This window comes from Oncorhynchus mykiss, chromosome 11, assembly GCF_013265735.2.
Source record: "Oncorhynchus mykiss isolate Arlee chromosome 11, USDA_OmykA_1.1, whole genome shotgun sequence".
Lineage (NCBI taxonomy): Eukaryota > Metazoa > Chordata > Actinopteri > Salmoniformes > Salmonidae > Oncorhynchus > Oncorhynchus mykiss.
This window is the reverse complement of record NC_048575.1, coordinates 18943756-18964251: the sequence shown is the minus strand read 5'-3', so window position 1 is coordinate 18964251 and position 20496 is coordinate 18943756. Positions and strand designations below refer to the sequence as shown.

Below are 20496 nucleotides of genomic sequence, written 5' to 3'. Positions count from 1 at the left end.
TACACTATACCCCAGCCCAAGACCCAGTCTCATCCCTGCCCATTTAAATATCTTAAACACAGGCCTAGAGTATACCCCACCAGACTGTGGAGGAAATATGATACTTTACATCCAGTGGTTAGTGTTGTGGTCTATGTGAGGTTTAATGTCAGGGAATATGAAACTGGTGAATCAGATCGGACAGAGATCCTATGGTTGATAAAACATAACCACTTCAGACCCATCGTCTTAACGTATTTGTGAAATGATTTATTTATGAAGTCATGCAATCATCTCTCTCTTTCCTAAAAACTGTCCTCCAACTCTTACAATCCTAGTCCTTAGGGAAACACACACACTAACCACAAGCCAGTGGTTATGATTGGGTCCCCATGGAAACCTTGTGCCTAGTGATGCGTTTCAGATCTATGTTCTTGTTTCTACGGTCGACAGGAGTGTGTCTGTGTGTGTGTGTGTGTGTGTGTGTGTGCGCGCACAGGAGATTTGAACTTGGCCAAAGTCACAGTGATGGACGGGTTGTCCTTCCTCTAGTTTAGATCAATGAAGAGTCTACCACGGTCTCTATCTATCTCTCTCCACCTCTCCATCTCTCTCTCTCTCTCCATCTCCCTCTCTCTCTTAATTCAATTCAAGGGTTTAATTGGCATGGGAAACAAATGTTAGATAATAAACAAAAGTTAAATAAACAATAAAAGTGAACAGTAAACATTGTACTCACAGAAGTTCCAAAAGAATAAAGATATTCTCCCTCTCTCTCTCTCTCTCTCTTTCTCTCTCGCTCCATCTCTCTCTCTCGCTCCATCTCTCTCTCTCGCTCCATCTCTCTCTCTCTCTCTCTCTCTCTCTCTCTCTCTCTCTCTCTCTCTCTCTCTCTCTCTCTCTCTCTCTCTCTCTCTCTCTCTCTCTCTCTCTCTCTCTCTCTCTCTCTCTCTCTCTCTCTCTCTCTCTCTCTCTCTCTCTCTCTCTCTCTCTCTCTCTCTCTCTCTATTGTAACATGTTAATAGCATGTCTATGTGGCCTGGTCAACCACTGGTGCTCATCAGGCCTGGTAATCATTATTGCAATCAGAGACTGAGAGAGATTAGAGAGGTTGATGGTACTTGTACTTTGTTGCTGATGAGTCTGAGAAGGAAAACACAGACACTTTTTAAAATAAGGAAGAGCATCTAATTAATTTTGTTATCAACGTAACATATTTTTATGGGGCCACAGTTGTTCAATGATTTACCTAATATCTCTGGTGTGTGAAATAGGCGCAGGGGGGGGGGGGGGGGGGGGGGGGGGGTAGCCTACTTTATGATTGTAAAATATATATCTTCTTGGGGAACATGATTGGAGAAGATGAATTCGCCTAAATTACATACCCAAATCTAACTGCCTGTAGCCCAGGCCATGAAGCAAGGATATGCATATTATTGGTACCATTTGAAAGGAAGCACTTTGAAGGTTTTGGAAATGTGAATTGAATGTAGGAGAATATAACACAATAGATCTGGTAGAAGAAAATACAAAGAAAAAACTGGTATTTTTCTACCACCATCTTTGAAATGCAAGAGAAAGGTCATAGTTATAGCCATCACTGTGGTTGTAATTCCGATAGTGTCCACAAGATGGCAGCAGTGTATGTGCAAAGTTAGCGCCTACATTTTGTGACCGAGACGGGGTTTCCGGACACTCCTGTAATGCCCAGCTCATTGGCTATCTAGCTAGCTTTGTTTGACCCCGATTGGTGCTTATTTGACAAAGATACAGTCCTTCAAGTGATGGCGGCCTGCGTCATCGGCGTGCCATGAAGGCGTCGCTCTCTAACCAAATATGGTGTCCTATAGGATATACTACACTCCTAATGAAATAGTGAAGTCTTGTTACCTTCTAGGATCCCTGAGAAATACATACGAATGTGATTTGACTCGTTCAAACAACGTTTAGGGTGAGATTTTCACAGATTCCTTTCTTTGCAAATTGAATGAGTGGAAATACAAAATCGATCGTGCGTGCTATATGAGCCTTTTTAGGATATGAAAAAGGATTTTATCTAACAAAACGACACTTCATGTTATCTCTGGGACCCTTTGGATGATAAATCAGAGCAATATTCCAGAATGTAAGTGCACATTTCACCTTAAGAGGTGAATTTATCAAACCTATCACGTTGAAAAAAGTGTTTTGTTGTTAGGAGCTCTCCTCAAACAATAGCATGGCATTTTCTCGCAGTAACAGCTACTGTAAATTGGACAGTGCAGTTATATTAACAAGAATTTAAGCTTTCAGCCAATATAAGACACTTGTATTTACCAACATTTGATGTTTCTCTAAAATCTACGATCTTGACATAACGCGCTGCATAATTAACAACTGTTCCGTTAACGGAATGCCTATCGCTAATTAAGGCAGTGTAAACCTGTGTTCAAGGTTGAATACACTGAATTGCCACAAGGCTGCCGGCTAGAGCAGTATGGGTGCTATCTAAATTGGCTTGCCACCTCACCACCATAAACCAAGGGCTGGTGGTTTTTAGGGTCCTTTAATGAACAACTGGAGTATGTGGTTCTACAAGGAATAGAAAAAAGGACATACAGTTGAAGTCGGAAGTTTACATACATCTTAGCCAAATACATTTAAACTCAGTTTTTCACAATTCCTGACTTTTAATCCTAGTAAAAATGACCTGTCTTAGGTCAGTTAGGATCACCACTTTATTTTAAGAATGTGAAATGTCAGAATAATAGTAGAGAGAATTATTTATTTCAGTTTTTATTTATTTTATTTCTTTCATCACATTCCCAGTGGGTCCGAAGTTTACATACACTCAATTAGTATTTGGTTGTTTAACTTGGGTAAAATGTTTCGGGTAGCCTTCCACAAGCTTCCCACAATAAGTTGGGTGAATTTTGGCCCATTCCTCCTGACAGAGCTGGTGTAACTGAGTCAGGTTTGTAGGCCTCCTTGCGCGCACACACTTTTTTTTTAGATCTGCCCACAAATGTTCTATAGGATTGAGGTCAGAGCTTTGTGATGGCCACTCCAATACCTTGACTTTGTTGTCGTTAAGCGATTTTGCCACAACTTTGGAAGTATGCTTGGGGTCATTGTCCATTTGGAAGACCCATTTGCGACCAAGCTTTAACTTCCTGCCTGATGTCTTGAGATGTTGCTTCAATATATCCACATAATTTTCCCTCATCATGATACCATGATACCATCTATTTTGTGAAGTGCATCAGTCTCTTCTGCAGTAAAGCACCCCCGCAACATGATGCTGCCACCCCCGTGCTTGACGTTTGGGATAGTATTATTTGGATTGCAAGCCTCCCCTTTTTTCCTCCAAACATAACTATGGTCATTATGGCCAAACAGTTCTATTTTTGTTACATCCGACCAGAGGACATTTCTCCAAAAAGTACGATCTTTGTCCCCATGTGCAGTTGCAAACCGTAGTCTGGCTTTTTCATGGCGGTTTTGGAGCAGTGGCTTCTTCTTTGCTGAGTGGCCTTTTAGGTTATGTTGACATAGGTCTCGGTTTACTGTGGATATAGATACTTTTGTACTCGTTTCCTCCAGTATCATCACAAGGTCCTTTGCTGTTGTTCTGGGATTGATTTGCACTTTTCGCACCAAAGTACGTTCATCTCTAGGAGGCAGAACGCCTCTCCTTCCTGAGCTAATTGACGGCTGCGTGGTCCCATGGTGTTTATACTTGCGTACTATTGTTTGTACAGATGAATGTGGCTCCTTCAGCCGTTTGGAATTTGCTCTCAAGGATGAACCAGACTTGTGGAGGTCTACAATTTTTTTCTGAGGTCTTGGCTGATTTCTTTTGATTTTCCCATGATGTCAAGCAAAGAGGCACTGAGTTTGTTGGTACGCCTTGAAATACATCCGCAGGTACACCTCCAATTGACTCAAATGATATCAATTACCCTACCAGAAGCTTCTAAAGCCATTACATAATTTTCTGGAAATTTCCCAGTTGTTTAAAGGCACAATCAACTTAGTGTATGTAAACTTCGGACCCACTGAAATTGTGATACAGTGAATTATAAGTGAAATAATCTGTCTAAACAATTTGGGGGAAAATGACTTGCACAAAGTAGATGTCCTAACCGACTTGCCAAAACTATAGTTTGTTAACAAGAAATGTGTGGAGTGGTTGAAAAACGAGTTTTACTGACTCCAACCTAAGTGTATGTAAACTTCCGACTTCAACTCTATTGTAGGGCACAATAATATGCAATTATGACTACAAGATGCATAATCAGCTTAGTTTACTACAGTATGCAGGGTAAATGTAATGAAATAAGGCTTGTGAATACAGTACTGACTGCTTAAATGGCATGCAGAATGTAATAGGTTACTATTACATCTAACTAGAAGGATAATGCAGTATAGTAGAACACTTATTACAATTGCACAATACAGCTTTAGTCTATACACTGCTACACAATACAGTTCCAGTATGCTAACATTGGTGGTAAACTATAAAGTGGCCCGCAAGGACATGTGACCGCTGAAAGCTGTTATAAACTGTGATAAGCATTCAACTGGACAGAATAGATCTGATTGGAGAAGATGAATTAAACAATGTCTCTCCTCTCCTCTGCTGCTGTGCCAGTTTGGTCTCTGCCCCCCCTCTCTTTATCTCTCTATCTCGCTCTCTTTATCTCTCTCTTTATCTGTCTGTCTGTCTGTCTTTCGGTCTGTCGGTCTGGTCTGTCTGTCTGTGAGATGGTTAGCCAGACCCGGAGGGAGCACTAATTAGCATGTTTGGAATGTTAATGAGGGGTGCGTGTCACCGTCCACCAATAGGATGCCAGCCCTCCTCTCACCCGTCAGAGAGAAGACATCTGTTCCACCATCTGACTGCAGCCTACCTCCCGCAGGCTAAGAGTGTTGTTGTTAGTATGTGTGTGTGTGCTTATATGTAGGGTGGGTTGAGTCAGTGTGTGTATTTGGAGGGAGTGGACAGAGAGATAGAGAGGCCTAAGGTCCTGACAAAATGTCAAACAATTTGAGTGTGTCATTTCCCCAAAATTCAAACCGTTATTCAAAGTTTCATAGACCTCTCTGGTGAGAATAGGCTCCCCATCCTGTTGGGGTAGGACGCAGAGAGCTGTGGTTTGGCAACACACTACATTGCTGCCTGCTATGAGGGACAGTGTCTGACAGACCAATCAACATGTCCAACCTGCCATTGTTATTGTTCATTGTATGGTTATTTTGACCCTTGATTATTGTGGTTACTGATTGTCCCGTTGATTATTATAATTCTTATGTTAATTACATCATAGTTGATCGATGTGGTCCTCTGGCCTGTCCCACAGCCTAATAGATACATCATAGCTGAGGGGAGACAGGAGCCACCAATCCTTTGTTATTCTATTCTATTGTACGTCTTACCAACAGATGTGAATGGTCCTCAAACAGTTTTTAAACCAGCTTAATGTTCATTCAGTCTTGGTCTTGATGGAAACTAAACCTCAGTCAAGACGCTGTTGGTTGTGTAATTGAGTGTTCTTTGTGCACAGAGCAGTGCTTTCATATTAAATTGGCCATAAAAACCCTTATTTCTCTCTTGTCGCATCCGCTTTCTGCTTTCCTTCCTCCTCTCAGGAAAGCTGTGTAAACTACACATTTTTAATTCAGTGAAATAAATTTCCTGTCTTTGTGTTGGGTTCCAATCTTAATTAGTGACACAAGTGTCTCTCCAATTTAAGCTGCTCGACCCACATACCGTCACAGAGAGAGAGGGAGCCAGGGAGGGCTTCAAGTTTAAAGCTGGGTTGTTTGCATGGAAAGAGACAGAATAACAATGGCTGCATCGTATGATTAACTGTTGCTAAGAGACAGATGTCAGATGGTTCTGAGCATGTACGTTTAATGATGTCTGTTCCTCCTCAAAGACAGTATGTTCTTTATCTGTATTTTAACCCAGCTGTATGTGTGTGTGTGTTCTCAGGTGTGTTGTGGAACCTGTCATCGTGTGACGCCCTGAAGATGCCAATCATCCAGGATGCATTGGCCGTTCTGACCAATAGCGTCATCATCCCCCACTCTTCCTCCTGGGACTCCTCCCACAATCTCCATGACGACCGCAAGCAACACACACACACCTCCCAGGTGCTCCGCAATGCCACCGGCTGCCTCAGGTGAGTCACACACATGCAGACACACACACACAGTAACGGCACCGACTGCCTCGGTGAGTGCACCTGTCCTTGTGCCTTCACACACCTCGTTTTGCGTGAGGAACATATTCCAGTTGGAGTGCCTTGTGGTTTGTTGCCGCTGAAGTTTTTTTCTGTGTGTTGGAGTTTAAACCAGCACCACACACACCCCTGTCTCCCCTCCATCTCCCTCTAACCTTATGAGAAACCATACAGTATGGTTGAAATGGACTCATTATTTCTGTGTTAATGGTATGGATTCATTAATACACTGCAGTGTATGTAATAGAGGAGAATGATTCATGTCATCATGTTTAATGACATTTCCACGCAGTGTGAAAACTTTGCAGCGGGTGTGTGTGTGCTGTGTGGTACTGGTATGATTAAGGCATATGTTTCTGATCCAAGGGTCTATAGAAATACAAAGCACAGCCTCACTTAAGACTTTCTCTCTCTCTCTCTCTCTCTCTCTCTCTCTCTCCTTCTCTCTCTCCTTATCTCTCTCTCTCCTTCTTGTGCTCTCACTCTGGGAGGTATCCATAGCAACAGTTGCAGGCCAAAACTTGGGGGTTGTGCATGTGCTGTGCGTGTGCGCATATGTGTGTGTGTGTCCTTCATTGTGTGTGAAAAACTCCAGAGGTAGTGGCTCTACAACATACTGTGTGTGTGTCCTTCATTGTGTGTGAGAAACTCCGTAGGTAGTGGCTCTACAACATACTGTGTATGTGTCCTTCATTGTGTGTGAGAAACTCCGGAGGTAGTGGCTCTACAACATACTGTGTGTGTGTCCTTCATTGTGTGTGAGAAACTCCGGAGGTAGTGGCTCTACAACATACTGTGTGTGTGTCCTTCATTGTGTGTGAGAAACTCCCGAGGTAGTGGCTCTACAACATACTGTGTGTGTGTCCTTCATTGTGTGTGAGAAACTCCGGAGGTAGTGGCTCTACAACATACTGTGTGGATCTCTTGTACATCAAATCCCGTTGTGGGTTGGTTCATACATGATATCCTAAAATAATTTATCTACATTATTTAGACGGTAAACGAGCTCGCATTCATGTAAATTCGTACACATGGCCCCTGACAAATATGTCCATAAGTGATATGAAATGGAGTGTGTGAGAGATGGAGTGGAGATACAGATATTGCTGTTCCTGCTGTCTGTGCTAGCGCCTCTGGGGGAATCACTGTAGCTGCCGCCATGGCAGACGTATTACAGAGAGCTGAGCTGTACGTGTGTGTGTATTCCTCTCTCATTCACACACACACACACACACACACACACACACACACACACACACACACACACACACACACAAAATGGGATTTAGGCACCTCAAAGAAGAACAAATCAGATTATGGCCTCTTCAGACACATTGAACCATGTTCCCCCGACACACTTACCCACTCACACACACTCTCTCTCTCTGTCACACACACACACAGACATTCTGGCAGAAATGCTTTTGTCACGGCAAATCGGAGGGCATTCTACAGACGTTCTAAAATATTTCTTGGTAAGAAAGACATTCTGATGGCTCTGAGCGGTTCATCTGTGTCATCAGGTATTTGTCAGTGTTCCCACCTCTCTCTCACAGAGTGTTCCGGGCTCTTTGTGTACACAGCTTTACAGACATCTCCATTCCTCCAACAAGAGTCAGAGGTCTGAGATTGTAATCATTGTTCTAAACGTTACCATCGTGTTCTGTAGCTTCTCACAGTGTTCCTGGACCTCAGTGTTCCCAGTAATAAGCCTATCTCCTGAGAACTCACACTGGTTTCTCAGCCTGAACATTATCGGTGTTCCATTGCGGCCTCTGGGCTTTAGTAGTTTGATAAGTAGGACACAATGATAGGATTGGGGACCAGGGGTGTATGTCAGACAGAAGGGGGGGGGGGGGGGGGGGGGGGGCTAGACAGGGGTTGGGGTGGGGAGTAGCAGGGGGACAGAAAGGGTATGTTGATAAATGATGCTGTCACGGTATTGGCCGGGGGACACAAATGAGCTTTCTCTAATATATAAATATGAGAGAGAGAGTGGGTTTCATATATATATATATATATATATATATATATATATATAGAGAGAGAGAGAGAGGGGGTTTCATATATATATATAGAGAGAGAGAGCGAGAGAGAGGGTTTCATATATATATATATAGAGAGAGCGAGAGAGAGGGTTTCATATATATATATAGAGAGAGAGAGCGAGAGAGAGGGTTTCATATATATATATATATATAGAGAGAGAGCGGGTTTCATATATATATATATATATATATATAGAGAGAGAGAGAGAGAGAGAGAGAGAGAGAGAGAGAGAGAGAGAGAGGGTTTCATATATATATATATATATATATATATAGAGAGAGAGAGAGAGGGTTTCATATATATGTATACAGTGCCTTGCGAAAGTATTCGGCCCCCTTGAACTTTGCAACCTTTTGCCACATTTCAGGCTTCAAACATAAAGATATAAAACTGTATTTTTTTGTGAAGAATCAACAACAAGTGGGACACAATCATGAAGTGGAACCACATTTATTGGATATTTCAAACCTTTTTAACAAATCAAAAACTGAAAAATTGGGCGTGCAAAATTATTTGTCTTCCAACAAGACAATGATCCAAAACATAAAGCAAAATCTACAATGGAATGGTTCAAAAATAAACATATCCAGGTGTTAGAATGGCCAAGTCAAAGTCCAGACCTGAATCCAATCGAGAATCTGTGGAAAGAACTGAAAACTGCTGTTCACAAATGCTCTCCATCCAACCTCACTGAGCTCGAGCTGTTTTGCAAGGAGGAATGGGAAAAAATGTCAGTCTCTCGATGTGCAAAACTGATAGAGACATACCCCAAGCGACTTACAGCTGTAATCACAGCAAAAGGTGGCGCTACAAAGTATTAACTTAAGGGGGCTGAATAATTTTGCACGCCCAATTTTTCAGTTTTTGATTTGTTAATAAAGTTTGAAATATCCAATAAATGTCGTTCCACTTCATGATTGTGTCCCACTTGTTGTTGATTCTTCACAAAATACAGTTTTATATCTTTATGTTTGAAGCCTGAATGTGGCAAAAGGTCGCAAAGTGCAAGGGGGCCGAATACTTTCGCAAGGCACTGTATATATATAGAGAGAGAGAGTGAGAGAGAGGGATTCATATATATATATATATATATATATAGAGAGAGAGGGTTTCATATATATATATAGAGAGAGAGAGCGAGAGAGAGGGTTTCATATATATATATATATAGAGAGAGAGAGAGAGAAGGTTTCATATATATATGTAGAGAGAGAGCGAGAGAGAGGGATTCATATATATATATATATAGAGAGAGAGAGCGAGAGAGAGGGTTTCATATATATATATATATATATATATATATATATATATATAGAGAGAGAGAGAGGGTTTCATATATATATATATATATATAGAGAGAGAGAGAGCGAGAGAGAAGGTTTCATATATATATACATATATATATATATACATATATAGAGAGAGAGAGGGTTTCATATATATATAGAGAGAGAGAGCGAGAGAGAGAGAGAGGGTTTCATATATATATATATATATATATATATATATAGAGAGAGAGAGAGAGAGATAGGGTTTCATATATATAGACATACATATAGAGAGAGAGGGTTTCATATATATATAGAGAGAGAGAGCGAGAGAGAGGGTTTCATATATATATATATATATATATATATATATATATATATATATAGAGAGAGAGAGAGAGAGAGAGGGGGGGTTTTCTCTGAACTGGTCTTGGTTGTTGGAATCTATCTATTTTGGGGTTAGAATGACATGGGGCCACTCTGTTTGGTCTGTGTCTTCAGTTCAATTCCAGACCCTTTCACCTGCTACAATATAGGTGTGTGTGGTGTATGTGTTGTGGAGGTGAAACTGAATCAATCTCTGGAATCATAGCTGACATTGAAGAGATGGAGATGGGAATGGGAATGAAGTGTTGGCGAGGCATCGTGTGTGTTTGTGTGTGTGAGAAAGAGAGAGGCCCTCTAAATGCAAATATGAGACGAGTCATCTAATGAAGGTGATGGGTCCATATGCCCTTTAATAGGCAGATGTACCCAAGAGCTACTCACCCCCCTCCTCTCCCACTCTCTCTCCATTACTCCCTCTCTCTTTCCCATCCCTCTCTCTTCTCTCTCTTCCCCTCCCTTCCCTTTCCTCCCCCTCTTTCTCCTCTCCCCTCCTTCCCCTTTCTCCTCCCCCTCTTTCTGTCTCTCGTAGGTGTTGATAACTATAATTAGATCAGTGGTGCTGCTGGTGGCAGCTGGCCAGCTGTGTGAGGTACAAATATTTGATTGATTGGTGTGTTCTTTGGCACTCTCTACTGCCAAATTGATGACATTTTGCTTGGAACACACTCACAAACACACACATTAACTTGCACACACACACACACACACACACACACACACACACACACACACACACACTCAAACACAGCCAAACATACACACATAATGATATCAGTCTTATCAGGCCAAACACGGGGACTCCTGTGGAGGGCTTTCCTTCTCTTCTATGCAGGGGCTTGTTTGTTCTTGAACATTTTTTTTAACCTTTATTTAACTAGGCATGTCAGTTAAGAACAAATTCTTCTTTACAATGACGGCCCAGCCAAGCTAGTGATAGCCTAGGAATACTATAGAGTATTTATTTCTTAACTTTCCTAATATTAAGCACATTGCTTCTCTTTGCAACAGGAGTATAGCCTAGCTGGCTGGCATGAAAATGAACCATGGGAAAAGCGTCCTCATTCACTATTTAAGTGCATAGATGACATGTGTTTTTTTCCCCCTGGCCCTGTTTCTAGACAAGTGCATGATAACAGTCCATTCTGAATAAAATAAAAAAAACACATATATTATTTAGTGTATGTAATGACAAGATTAAATCAAGATTAGTCTGATGGGTGACAATATTAGCCTATCACTTGTGAATGATGCCCAGCTTGTGCAGTAAGGCAAGAAACAGTGCATGCCTTTCTTTGCGACTTTTTCAAATCATAGTTGCACACATCATTAGGCCTAGCCCATAGGCTTATATGTGTTGATAAGGTTTGTATCATAACTAAAGTGGCCAAATACCTTCTTAAAATGAAGTATGTTAATCTGCTTTACAACGGGTACAGAGCCTAACTGGAATGCATACGCAGCGTGTGAGTTTGGGGAAGAAAATGTTCACCATAAAAATGCACCTTTATAATACAAGTATTACATTTATAATCACATTTGCGGTCACTTTTGATAATGGTGTTTTCCCGCTGATTGATTGAATTCAGGAACATTTGCACTTACTGCTGTGTGCGCATTGCTGCACTTATAATGTGAAGAAATAGCCTAATATTTTATCAAGATTTTGTGCTAAACGTTCTGATCTGTTGCGTCAGCCTCATTGCTTTTAAAGGTTCTGATGCTAGTGGTGTATTCATTTGGGATCTATCCCATCTCATAACTGTCCCAGACTATGCATGGAATATTTATTTCTCCCACAGAATAGAATAGGTGGGAGAAATAACTTTTGTACTATGGGTGATAGTCGATTGACGTAGGCTACTGCTTTTGCTGTTCGTTAGGCCTACTCATCTTGTTGGCTGATGAAAAGTAAATGTTGAGAGTTCTTCCAACATCTTCAATATGTGCCTCGGAATTTGATAAGGAAACATGCAGTTGCGTCCCTGATGTGTCTGTCTTCACTTGTAGCCTGTGAGAAGGACCCGATCATATGACAGGCATTGGCTAATAAGAACTGAGATTTCTGAGAGAGCCATGTGAGTGAGAGATGCCTCGGAGAACACAGCTGGGAGAAGGGAATTATAATGATTATATTCAGCCAAAGGGCACAAAGGCCACTGTCCACAAAATACATGGAATCTTTAGGGGGAATTACGGCCCCACAAAGGGGATGCCACTGGGAAATTTGAGGCATTGTCAAGTGCTTGTCAAATTGTGAATGAGAGACTGATGAAGTGTGTACTGCCTGCACAAAAAAAGCAGAGCTCATGTCTTTCATGGAACTTTTTTCAAATCCTCATTAGAGTTGCATCATGCAGCCTTAGAATCTAAACATATAGCCCAATGTTTGTATTACAACTAAAGTAGCATAAATAACTCTAAATTAAGCATATAGGACGACCTGTTTCTTTGTTAAGTGCTCAACACAGAATTGCCGCATGTGCGCGCACTCCCTGAAATCATTTGGAGAATATATCCTTTCTATTTAATTCAGCTATGTTGAATAGTATTTTTCATACTATAAAAGAATAAAAAATAATGCCCCTAAATTCTAAGCAAATCTGGTCTGCTAAATGAACTTGTGTAGCCCACAGCCATTTGGCATAGCCAGATCAGGACCTAATATATGGACAACTCACACGGAACCCAAACCGGCTGCCATCGTGCGCTATCGTGCATAAATGTATTTTGCCCCCCCACACCAAACGCGATCACGACACGCAGGTTAAAATATCAAAACAAACTCTGAACCAATGACATTCATTTGGGGACAGGTCGAAAATCATTAAACATGTATGGCAATTTAGCTAGTTAGCTTGCACTTGCTAGCTAACGTTAATTTGTCCTATTTAGCTAGCTTGCTGTTGCTTGCTAATTTGTCCTGGGATATAAACATTGAGTTGTTATTTTACCTGAAATGCACAAGGACCTGTACTCCGACAATTAATCCACACATAAAACGGCCAACCGAATCTTTTCTAGTCATCTCTCCTCCTTCCAGGCTTTTTCATCGTTGAACTTATATGGTGATCGCATCTAAACTTTCATTGTATTACCACAACTACCGGCAAAACAGTTAGTCTTTCAGTCACCCACGTGGGTATAACCATTGAGGAGATGGCACGTGGGTACCTGCTTCTATAAATCAATGAGGAGATGGGAGAGGCAGGACTTGAAGCGCGATCTGCGTCAGAAATAGGAATGAGTTCTATTTTAGCCCTTGGCGTCACAGACGCTCGTTGGCGTGCGTGAGCAGTGTGCGTGCAATAATTGAATAACATGGATTTCTACGTTTAATTTGCGAAGCTCGCCCACGCGACATGTCCGGTCTGGTCAGCATGTCAGAGTGTGCTATTCTGTTCTTCTGAAGTATACTTCATTTTCTTCCTATCATGTTTCTTTACACCTGTCTAAAATAAGTTATGGATATTAGTTAGTTTTTTTAAATGTAGATATTCCAAAGGTCTGCATCAGTGGCTTGTAGGCTATGTGTGGAAGCCAGGAGATGCTAAATGTTTTTATGTTAATTAACGGTCAATTACCGTGAGACCGGAAGTTATTTGGTTGATAACCACCGGCTGACAAAATTTCATGACCACCCTAGCCCTAATCCTGTTGAAACATCTGGTGGCTGCCCCCTGCAACCGGTGTCTCGAGCGCACACACACACACACACACAGACAGAGACACACACAGACAGAGACACACACAGACAGTCAGACAGACAGAGACACTAAAAGACAGAGACAAACACAGACAGTCAGACAGACAGAGCTGTTACATCCGCAGTCCTCCTCGGGTTATTCATATCTGGGACAACAGAAGATAGCCATCTGGTGCTAATATTTTTAAAAATTCTACACTTGACCAAAAATCTAGTTTCTAGTAGCATTATTGAAAAGCTATAGATTTCAAATGTACTCTAAGTTTACTTGAAAGCCAATAAGATATACAATTCTTCAATGGTTGCTATACCAAGTAATACATAATGCATTATAAACTGTGTGGTTCAAGCCCTGAATGCTGATTGGCTGACAGCCGTGGTATATCAGACCGTATACCACGGGTATGACAGAACATGTATTTTTACTGCTCTAATTATGTTGGTAACCAGTTTATAATAGCAATAAGGCACCTCAGGGTTTGTGGTATATGGCCAATATACCACGGATAAGGGCTGTATCCAGGCACTCTGCTTTGCATCGTGCATAAGAACAGCCCTTAGCCGTGGTATATTGGCCATATACCACACCCCCTCGTGCCTTATTGCTTAATTGTACCATGGCTTCACTTTGAAACAATTTACAGGAAGCAGATAGTTAGTTATTGAACTGCTAAGAATAACACATATAAGTATTTAATGTGTGGGTTATTAAATCCTCTGCCAAAGGTGTTCAATAAGTAATTAACTAACAACGTATGCTAATTTATTAGATGGGATTTATAGAGAGTAACACATAATAAATTAGCGGTGTTAGCGCTAAAGGCTAACAGGCTCATTTACTGCTGGAAATAACCTGTTACCTGCCTGGAGATTTTACACACACTCTGAGGATATGATTGGTCGTATAGTAGGGTGTTGGTGTGTTTGTGTTTAATCTCAGCAATCTCCCGTAGTAGATTTCTGATGATCTGTCTCGGAGGTTTATTAAGAGGAGAGGTCAGACTATTTCTTCTTCTGACTCCACCTCACACACACACACACACACACACACACACACACACACACACACACACACATATATACACACACACACACACACACACACGCACACACTCACACATGCCCGCTCACACTCACACTCGCTCTCACACACACACACACACACACACACACATACACATACACACACACACACGCACAACACCCACACATGCCCGCTCACACTCACACTCGCTCTCACACACACACACACACACCACACACACACACACACACACACACACACACACACACGCACAGAGTAAGGTGGGGCTTATTCACATTTTCCCAATTTTTCTTTCCTTATGATGGGTGTCACCATCGCGTTACCTCATCTCAGAAAACATACAGTCTGTCTCCAGCATGTTATTACACAGTCCACACCACCATTCTACAACATTGTTCCTCAACCTTTCGTTAAACCTGGAATCGGCAAGCCCCATGTGGGATCTATCACATTATAATTAGCACTAGAGATGTGACTAAATCAGTTTAAATCTGAACTGGAAACTATGACAGCTCTGCAGCCTGTAAATTAAGATTTAAACCAGTGGTATTCACATTCTTTCCACCAAAATTTCTGGAGACCTATGTTTTTCACAACGTTAAAATCGGTACATTTTAGATTTTTACATTAACAAATAACCTTTTATCTAAATGAAATTAAACCAATAAATACATTTACCACATAATTATATTTTTCTAATTATCTTTCTCAACAAAATGTGTATATTTTCCATTACAAAAATCTAAATGAATTGGTGACCCCACTGCAGTTCCCTCGTTGCCACCACCAAGTCTGGGGACTTCGTTCTTACTCTGTCCTGGTGGAACTCACACATGCTAGTCTCTATTGACAACCAATCCACAACAGAAGGAGAGATGTGGGAGAGAGGTGAGGATAGGGCTGCGTCCTCTCTGCTTCATTAAAACTGTACTCGGGAAATGAAGATGGCTTCCCACTCACACATCAAGCTGGCTATAAGTAGAAACATACTGTTTATAACATATCTCTCTACTCATAAGCAAGACTGTTGTGTTGGAATGATGAATTATTTGAATGTATTCAAATGTGAGTGTTATATGAATATCATCCATGTTTGAGGTTGATCAGGTTCTTCAATCAGCCTATTTAAACATGATTATAACATCCTATCTGCCTGATTTGGGATTGATCCCCATAATTTACTTGAGGTGAATTCATATTGTATTCTGAGTTCATATCTGTCAGAACCGTTGTCTCTGTTAGCAGCGAGAGCACAGTCTAAGGTTTCGTCGTGTATAGTATAATTTGTATGTTTGGTATTCAGAGAGCAGAGGAGATGACTTGACCTTCAGTGTGAACACAAAGCCCAGAGCTGGAGCGTCTAATTGACTGTCTGTCTGCTCATTACTGAAACACATGATTGGCTTCAGTTCACTCTGATGGGATGGACGCTGCTCTCACTTCATTTCCCTGGCCATACTGACACATGTCTCTGTGTTTATTCATACATACAGGACCATCTTCCCTGTCCTGTCCTCACCCTACTGCTGTCCTCTGCTCTCGCCTCAAACCTCACCAACAACTCACCCTGTCGCCTTGTCTCCTTGTTATGAAGTAGCATGTGAAGAAAGTTTACAAAGGAAAGAAAATAGCTTATTGCCTACTGTAACACACACATGAAATCACACAAATTAACTCTTGCAAATGCATAACGCTCATAAATAGAGGTTTTAGACATCAAAACAGTGGCTGCCAGCTATGTTGAATGTGTATTAAGCCAATATACCCAAAACCATAAAGACAATTAGCAGCATGGTGTCAAACATTAATACCCCAAATCATCAATACAGCTTCATTGACATGTAGCTGATGCCTTTATAAATATTTCACATTACAGAGAGAGGGGAAGGGAGAGAGAGAGAGATAATATCAGAAAGAGCGATAGCGAGAAAGAGCAAGCTAGACTTGGCGGGATATGTGTTCGGCAAATATATCATTTTCTTCCCCTGTCATCTGGCAATTGTATTGAATGAACTGTTACAATTGATTTAGCTGGCTCTGAACGCACTGGAAAGAAATGACAGAGCCAGGTAGTGAATGAGTCTGTATTGGGTATTATCATCCATGGCTGACTGGGAGATTGCATGGTGCGTGGATCAAATAGGTTCAGTCCCATTGGTTCCCAGCTGAGAATGATACTGACACCAGAGGTGGCTGGTGGGAGAAGCTATAGAAGGATGGGCTCATTGTAATGCCTGGAATGGAATCAATGGACCTGAGTCCAGCAAGTTGTTTCCATGTGTTTGATGTGTTTGGTACCGTTCCATTGATTCCATTCCAGCCGTTACAATGAGCCCATCCTCCCAATGCTCCTCCCACCAGCCTCCTGCAATTGACACAGTCACACACACATAAAGTGCATTGGGAAAGTATTCAGACCCCTTGACTTTTTCCACATTTTGTTACATTACAGCCTTATTCTAAATGTTATTAAATTGTATTTTTTCTCATCAATCTACACACAATACCCAATAGAGAAATTTGTGCAGATAAAAATACTGAAATATCACATTTACAGAAGTTTTCAGACTATTTACTCAGTACCTAGTTGAAGCACCTTTGGCAGCAATTACAGCCTGGAGTCTTCTTGGGTATGAGCTTGGCACACCTGTATTTGGGGAGTTTCTCCCATTCTTCTCTGCAGATCCTCTCAAGCTCTGTCAGGTTGGATGGGGAGCGTTGCTGCACAGCTATTTTCAGGTCTCTCCAGAGATGTTAGATCGGGTTCACGTTCGGGCTCTGGCAGGGCCACTCAAGGACATTCAGAGACTTGTCCCGAAGCCACTCCTGCATTGTCTTGGCTTTGTGCTTAAGTTCGTTGTCCTGTTGGAAGGTGAACCCTCTCCCCAGTCTGAGGTCCTGAGTGCTCTGGAGCAGGTTTTCATCACAGATCTCTCTGTACTTTGCTCTGTTCATCTTTGCCTCGATCTTGACTAGTCTCCCAGTCGCTGCCGCTGAAAAACATCCACACAGCATGATGCTGCCACCCCCATGCTTCATCGTAGGGATGGTGCCAGGTTTCCTCCAGACGTGATGCTTGGCATTGAGGCCAAAGAGTTGAATCTTGGTTTCATCAGAACAGAGAATCTTGTTTCTCATGGTCAGAGAGTTTTTAGGTGCCTTTTGGCAAACTCCACGCGGGCTGTCATGTGTCTTTTACTGAGGAGTGGCTACCGTCTGGCACTTTACCATAAAGGCCTGATTGGTGGAATGCTGCAGAGATGGTTGTCCTTCTGGAAGGTTCTCCCATCTCCACAGAGGAACTCTAGGTCACCTCTCTGACCAAGTCCCTTCTCCCCCGATTGCTCAGTTTGGCCGGGCTCTAGGTATAGTCTTTGTGTTTCCAAACTTCTTCCATTTAAGAATGATGGAGGCCACTTTATTCTTGGGGACCTTCAATGCTGCAGAAATGTTTTGGGACCCTTCCCCAGATCTGTGCCTCGACACAATCCTGTCTCGGAGCTCTACGGACAATTCCTTCGACCTCATGGCTTGGTTTTTGCTCTGACATGCACTGTCAACTGTTGGACCTTATATAGACAGGTGTGTGCCTTTCCAAATCATGTCAAATTGATTGAATTTACCACAGGTGGACACCAAACAAGTTGTAGAAACACCTCAAGGATGATCAATGGAAACAGGATGCACCTGAGATAAATTTTGAGTCTTAGCAAAGGGTCTGAATACTTACGTAAACAAGTTTGTTTTTATAAATGTGCAAACAAATCTCATAACCTGTTTTCACTTTGTCAATATGGGGTATTGTGTGTAGAGGATGAGGATTTACATTTGTTTTAATCCATTTTAGAATTCGGCTGTAACGTAGAAAATGTGGAAAAAGTCAAGGGATCTGAATACTTTCCGAAAGGCAGGTATGCACAGCCAGGTCACCCTTGATTGAAGTCAGCATTCGATGTCCGTCCATCTCTGAGGACGTTGGGAGATGAAGTGGAAACCGGCCATTAGGGGCAACAGTGAGCGACGTTATATTGAAGTAGGTTTCGGTTTTGCTAGGGCATTGTGGACATAGATGGCAGATGGGTGTAAGCATCTGATTCCAGATGTTGCAAGTTCAAATTCAGCAATATAAAGTTGCTTTTTAAATTTTGTTTTAAGCTTATCCCAAACCTTAACCCTTACCTAAACCATTTTGTGTTCATTCCTTAACCTTAAGAGTTAGGAGTTAATGCCTAAACTTAACCCTAAACACCTCTAAATGTGATGTTTGCAACAACTTCAAAACGTTACATTTGGGAAACATGGATGAACGTCTAATTCTGACATGAGACTGTGAGAGCTAGTTGAGTAGGCCTATCATTACTTCACTGGACAACAGAATTATTCTAAAATACATACAGTACTTGAACGTTTGAGAGTTGGCTCAATTTCACGCCCTTGACTGAAGCTAGCTAACAAGGGTGTATGTGTTGAGCGGCACCTGAATTAAAAACAAGCCTTAACGTTTTGTAGTTAATAAATCCAATGTGACTGTAAAAACTAGAGCAAAGAGCAGACACACACACATGCTCACACACACAAACATATTCATTTTTAGTCCTTCATTCTGGTTCAATCGTGCATTTCCCTGGCTTCCTGAGTGGCACGGTGGTCTACGGCACTGCAGCACAGTGCTAGCTGTGCCACCAGAGATTCTAGGTTCGAGTCCAGGCTGTGTCACAGCCGATTGGGAGACCCATGTGGCAGCTCAATAGTGGCCTAGCGTTGGTAGGGGAGGGTTTGACCGGCAGGGATGTCCTTGTCCCATTGTGACTCCTGTGACGGGCCGGGCTCAGTGCACGCTGACGCGGTCGCCAGGTGTACGGTGTTGCCTCCGACACATTAGTGCAGCTGGATTCCTGGTTAAATAGGCATTGTGTCAAGAAGCAGTGCGGCTTGGTTGGGTTGGGTTGTGTTTTGGAGGATGCACAGCTCTTGACCTTCGGCTCTCCTGAGTCCGTATGGGAGTTGCAGTGATGAGACAAGACTGTAACTACCAATTGGATGCCACGAAATTGGGGTAAAAAAAATAATATATATATATATATATAATACGTTTTTTTAAAGATTACAAAAATCTTGCATTTCCCTTTTGGGTGGATACCATTCCCGAATCCCAATGTTAGAGTTTTACAGGGTCATACCCTGTGGTGAATCAAATTATCTTGTCCCCATCCCTCTGTGTGTTTCAGAAATGTGAGTTCTGCTGGAGAGGAGGCCAGGAGGAGGATGAGAGAGTGTGACGGACTGACAGACTCCCTCCTCTACATCATACAGACCGCTCTGGGCAGCAACGACATCGACAGCAAGGTGTGTGTGGGGGTCTGCGTGTGTGTGTCCATCAGTTCAATACAGTAGTAGAGAAACATTGTGGATGGCTACCTTCTCAAGGTTGCTTTAGCTCAGTCTCTCTAAAAGGAGTTTATTTCCAAAACACTATATCCGCCAATTGTCATAAGAAAGGATCGCTTATGGGTACTTTCATGTGTGTGTAAAATATAAAATCTGTTCTCAGATTTTTGATTCTTAGATTTTTGATGTGTATGATTTTTTTGTTGTTTGAAAATATGCTATATAGCCATTGTTTAGCTGGAATGGAATGTTGTTGTCCTGTATATTTGACTGTGAAATGTGATTGTCTCACCTAGCTATCTTAACATGAATGCACTAACTGTAAGTCGCTCTATATAAGAGCATCTGCTAAATGACTAAAATATAAATGTAAATGTTTTACATACAGATCTCATATTGCTGTATTTAATTATAGATTTTTTTTTTGTTGCAATATTGATGTCACAAATG

The 20496-nt window shown here is 41.7% G+C and overlaps 1 protein-coding gene across 1 annotated transcript in view; it reads left to right on the top strand.

The window, feature by feature from the left end:
* The window catches only part of LOC110535425 (catenin delta-2), a 393927-nt gene that overhangs the window by 305157 nt on the left and 68274 nt on the right, over nucleotides 1-20496 (top strand). Inside the window, exons 15-16 of the mRNA XM_036935119.1 lie at nucleotides 5957-6146; nucleotides 19887-20004. Of these exons, the coding sequence (XP_036791014.1) occupies nucleotides 5957-6146; nucleotides 19887-20004 (308 nt within the window). The remainder of the gene's footprint in view (nucleotides 1-5956; nucleotides 6147-19886; nucleotides 20005-20496) is intronic.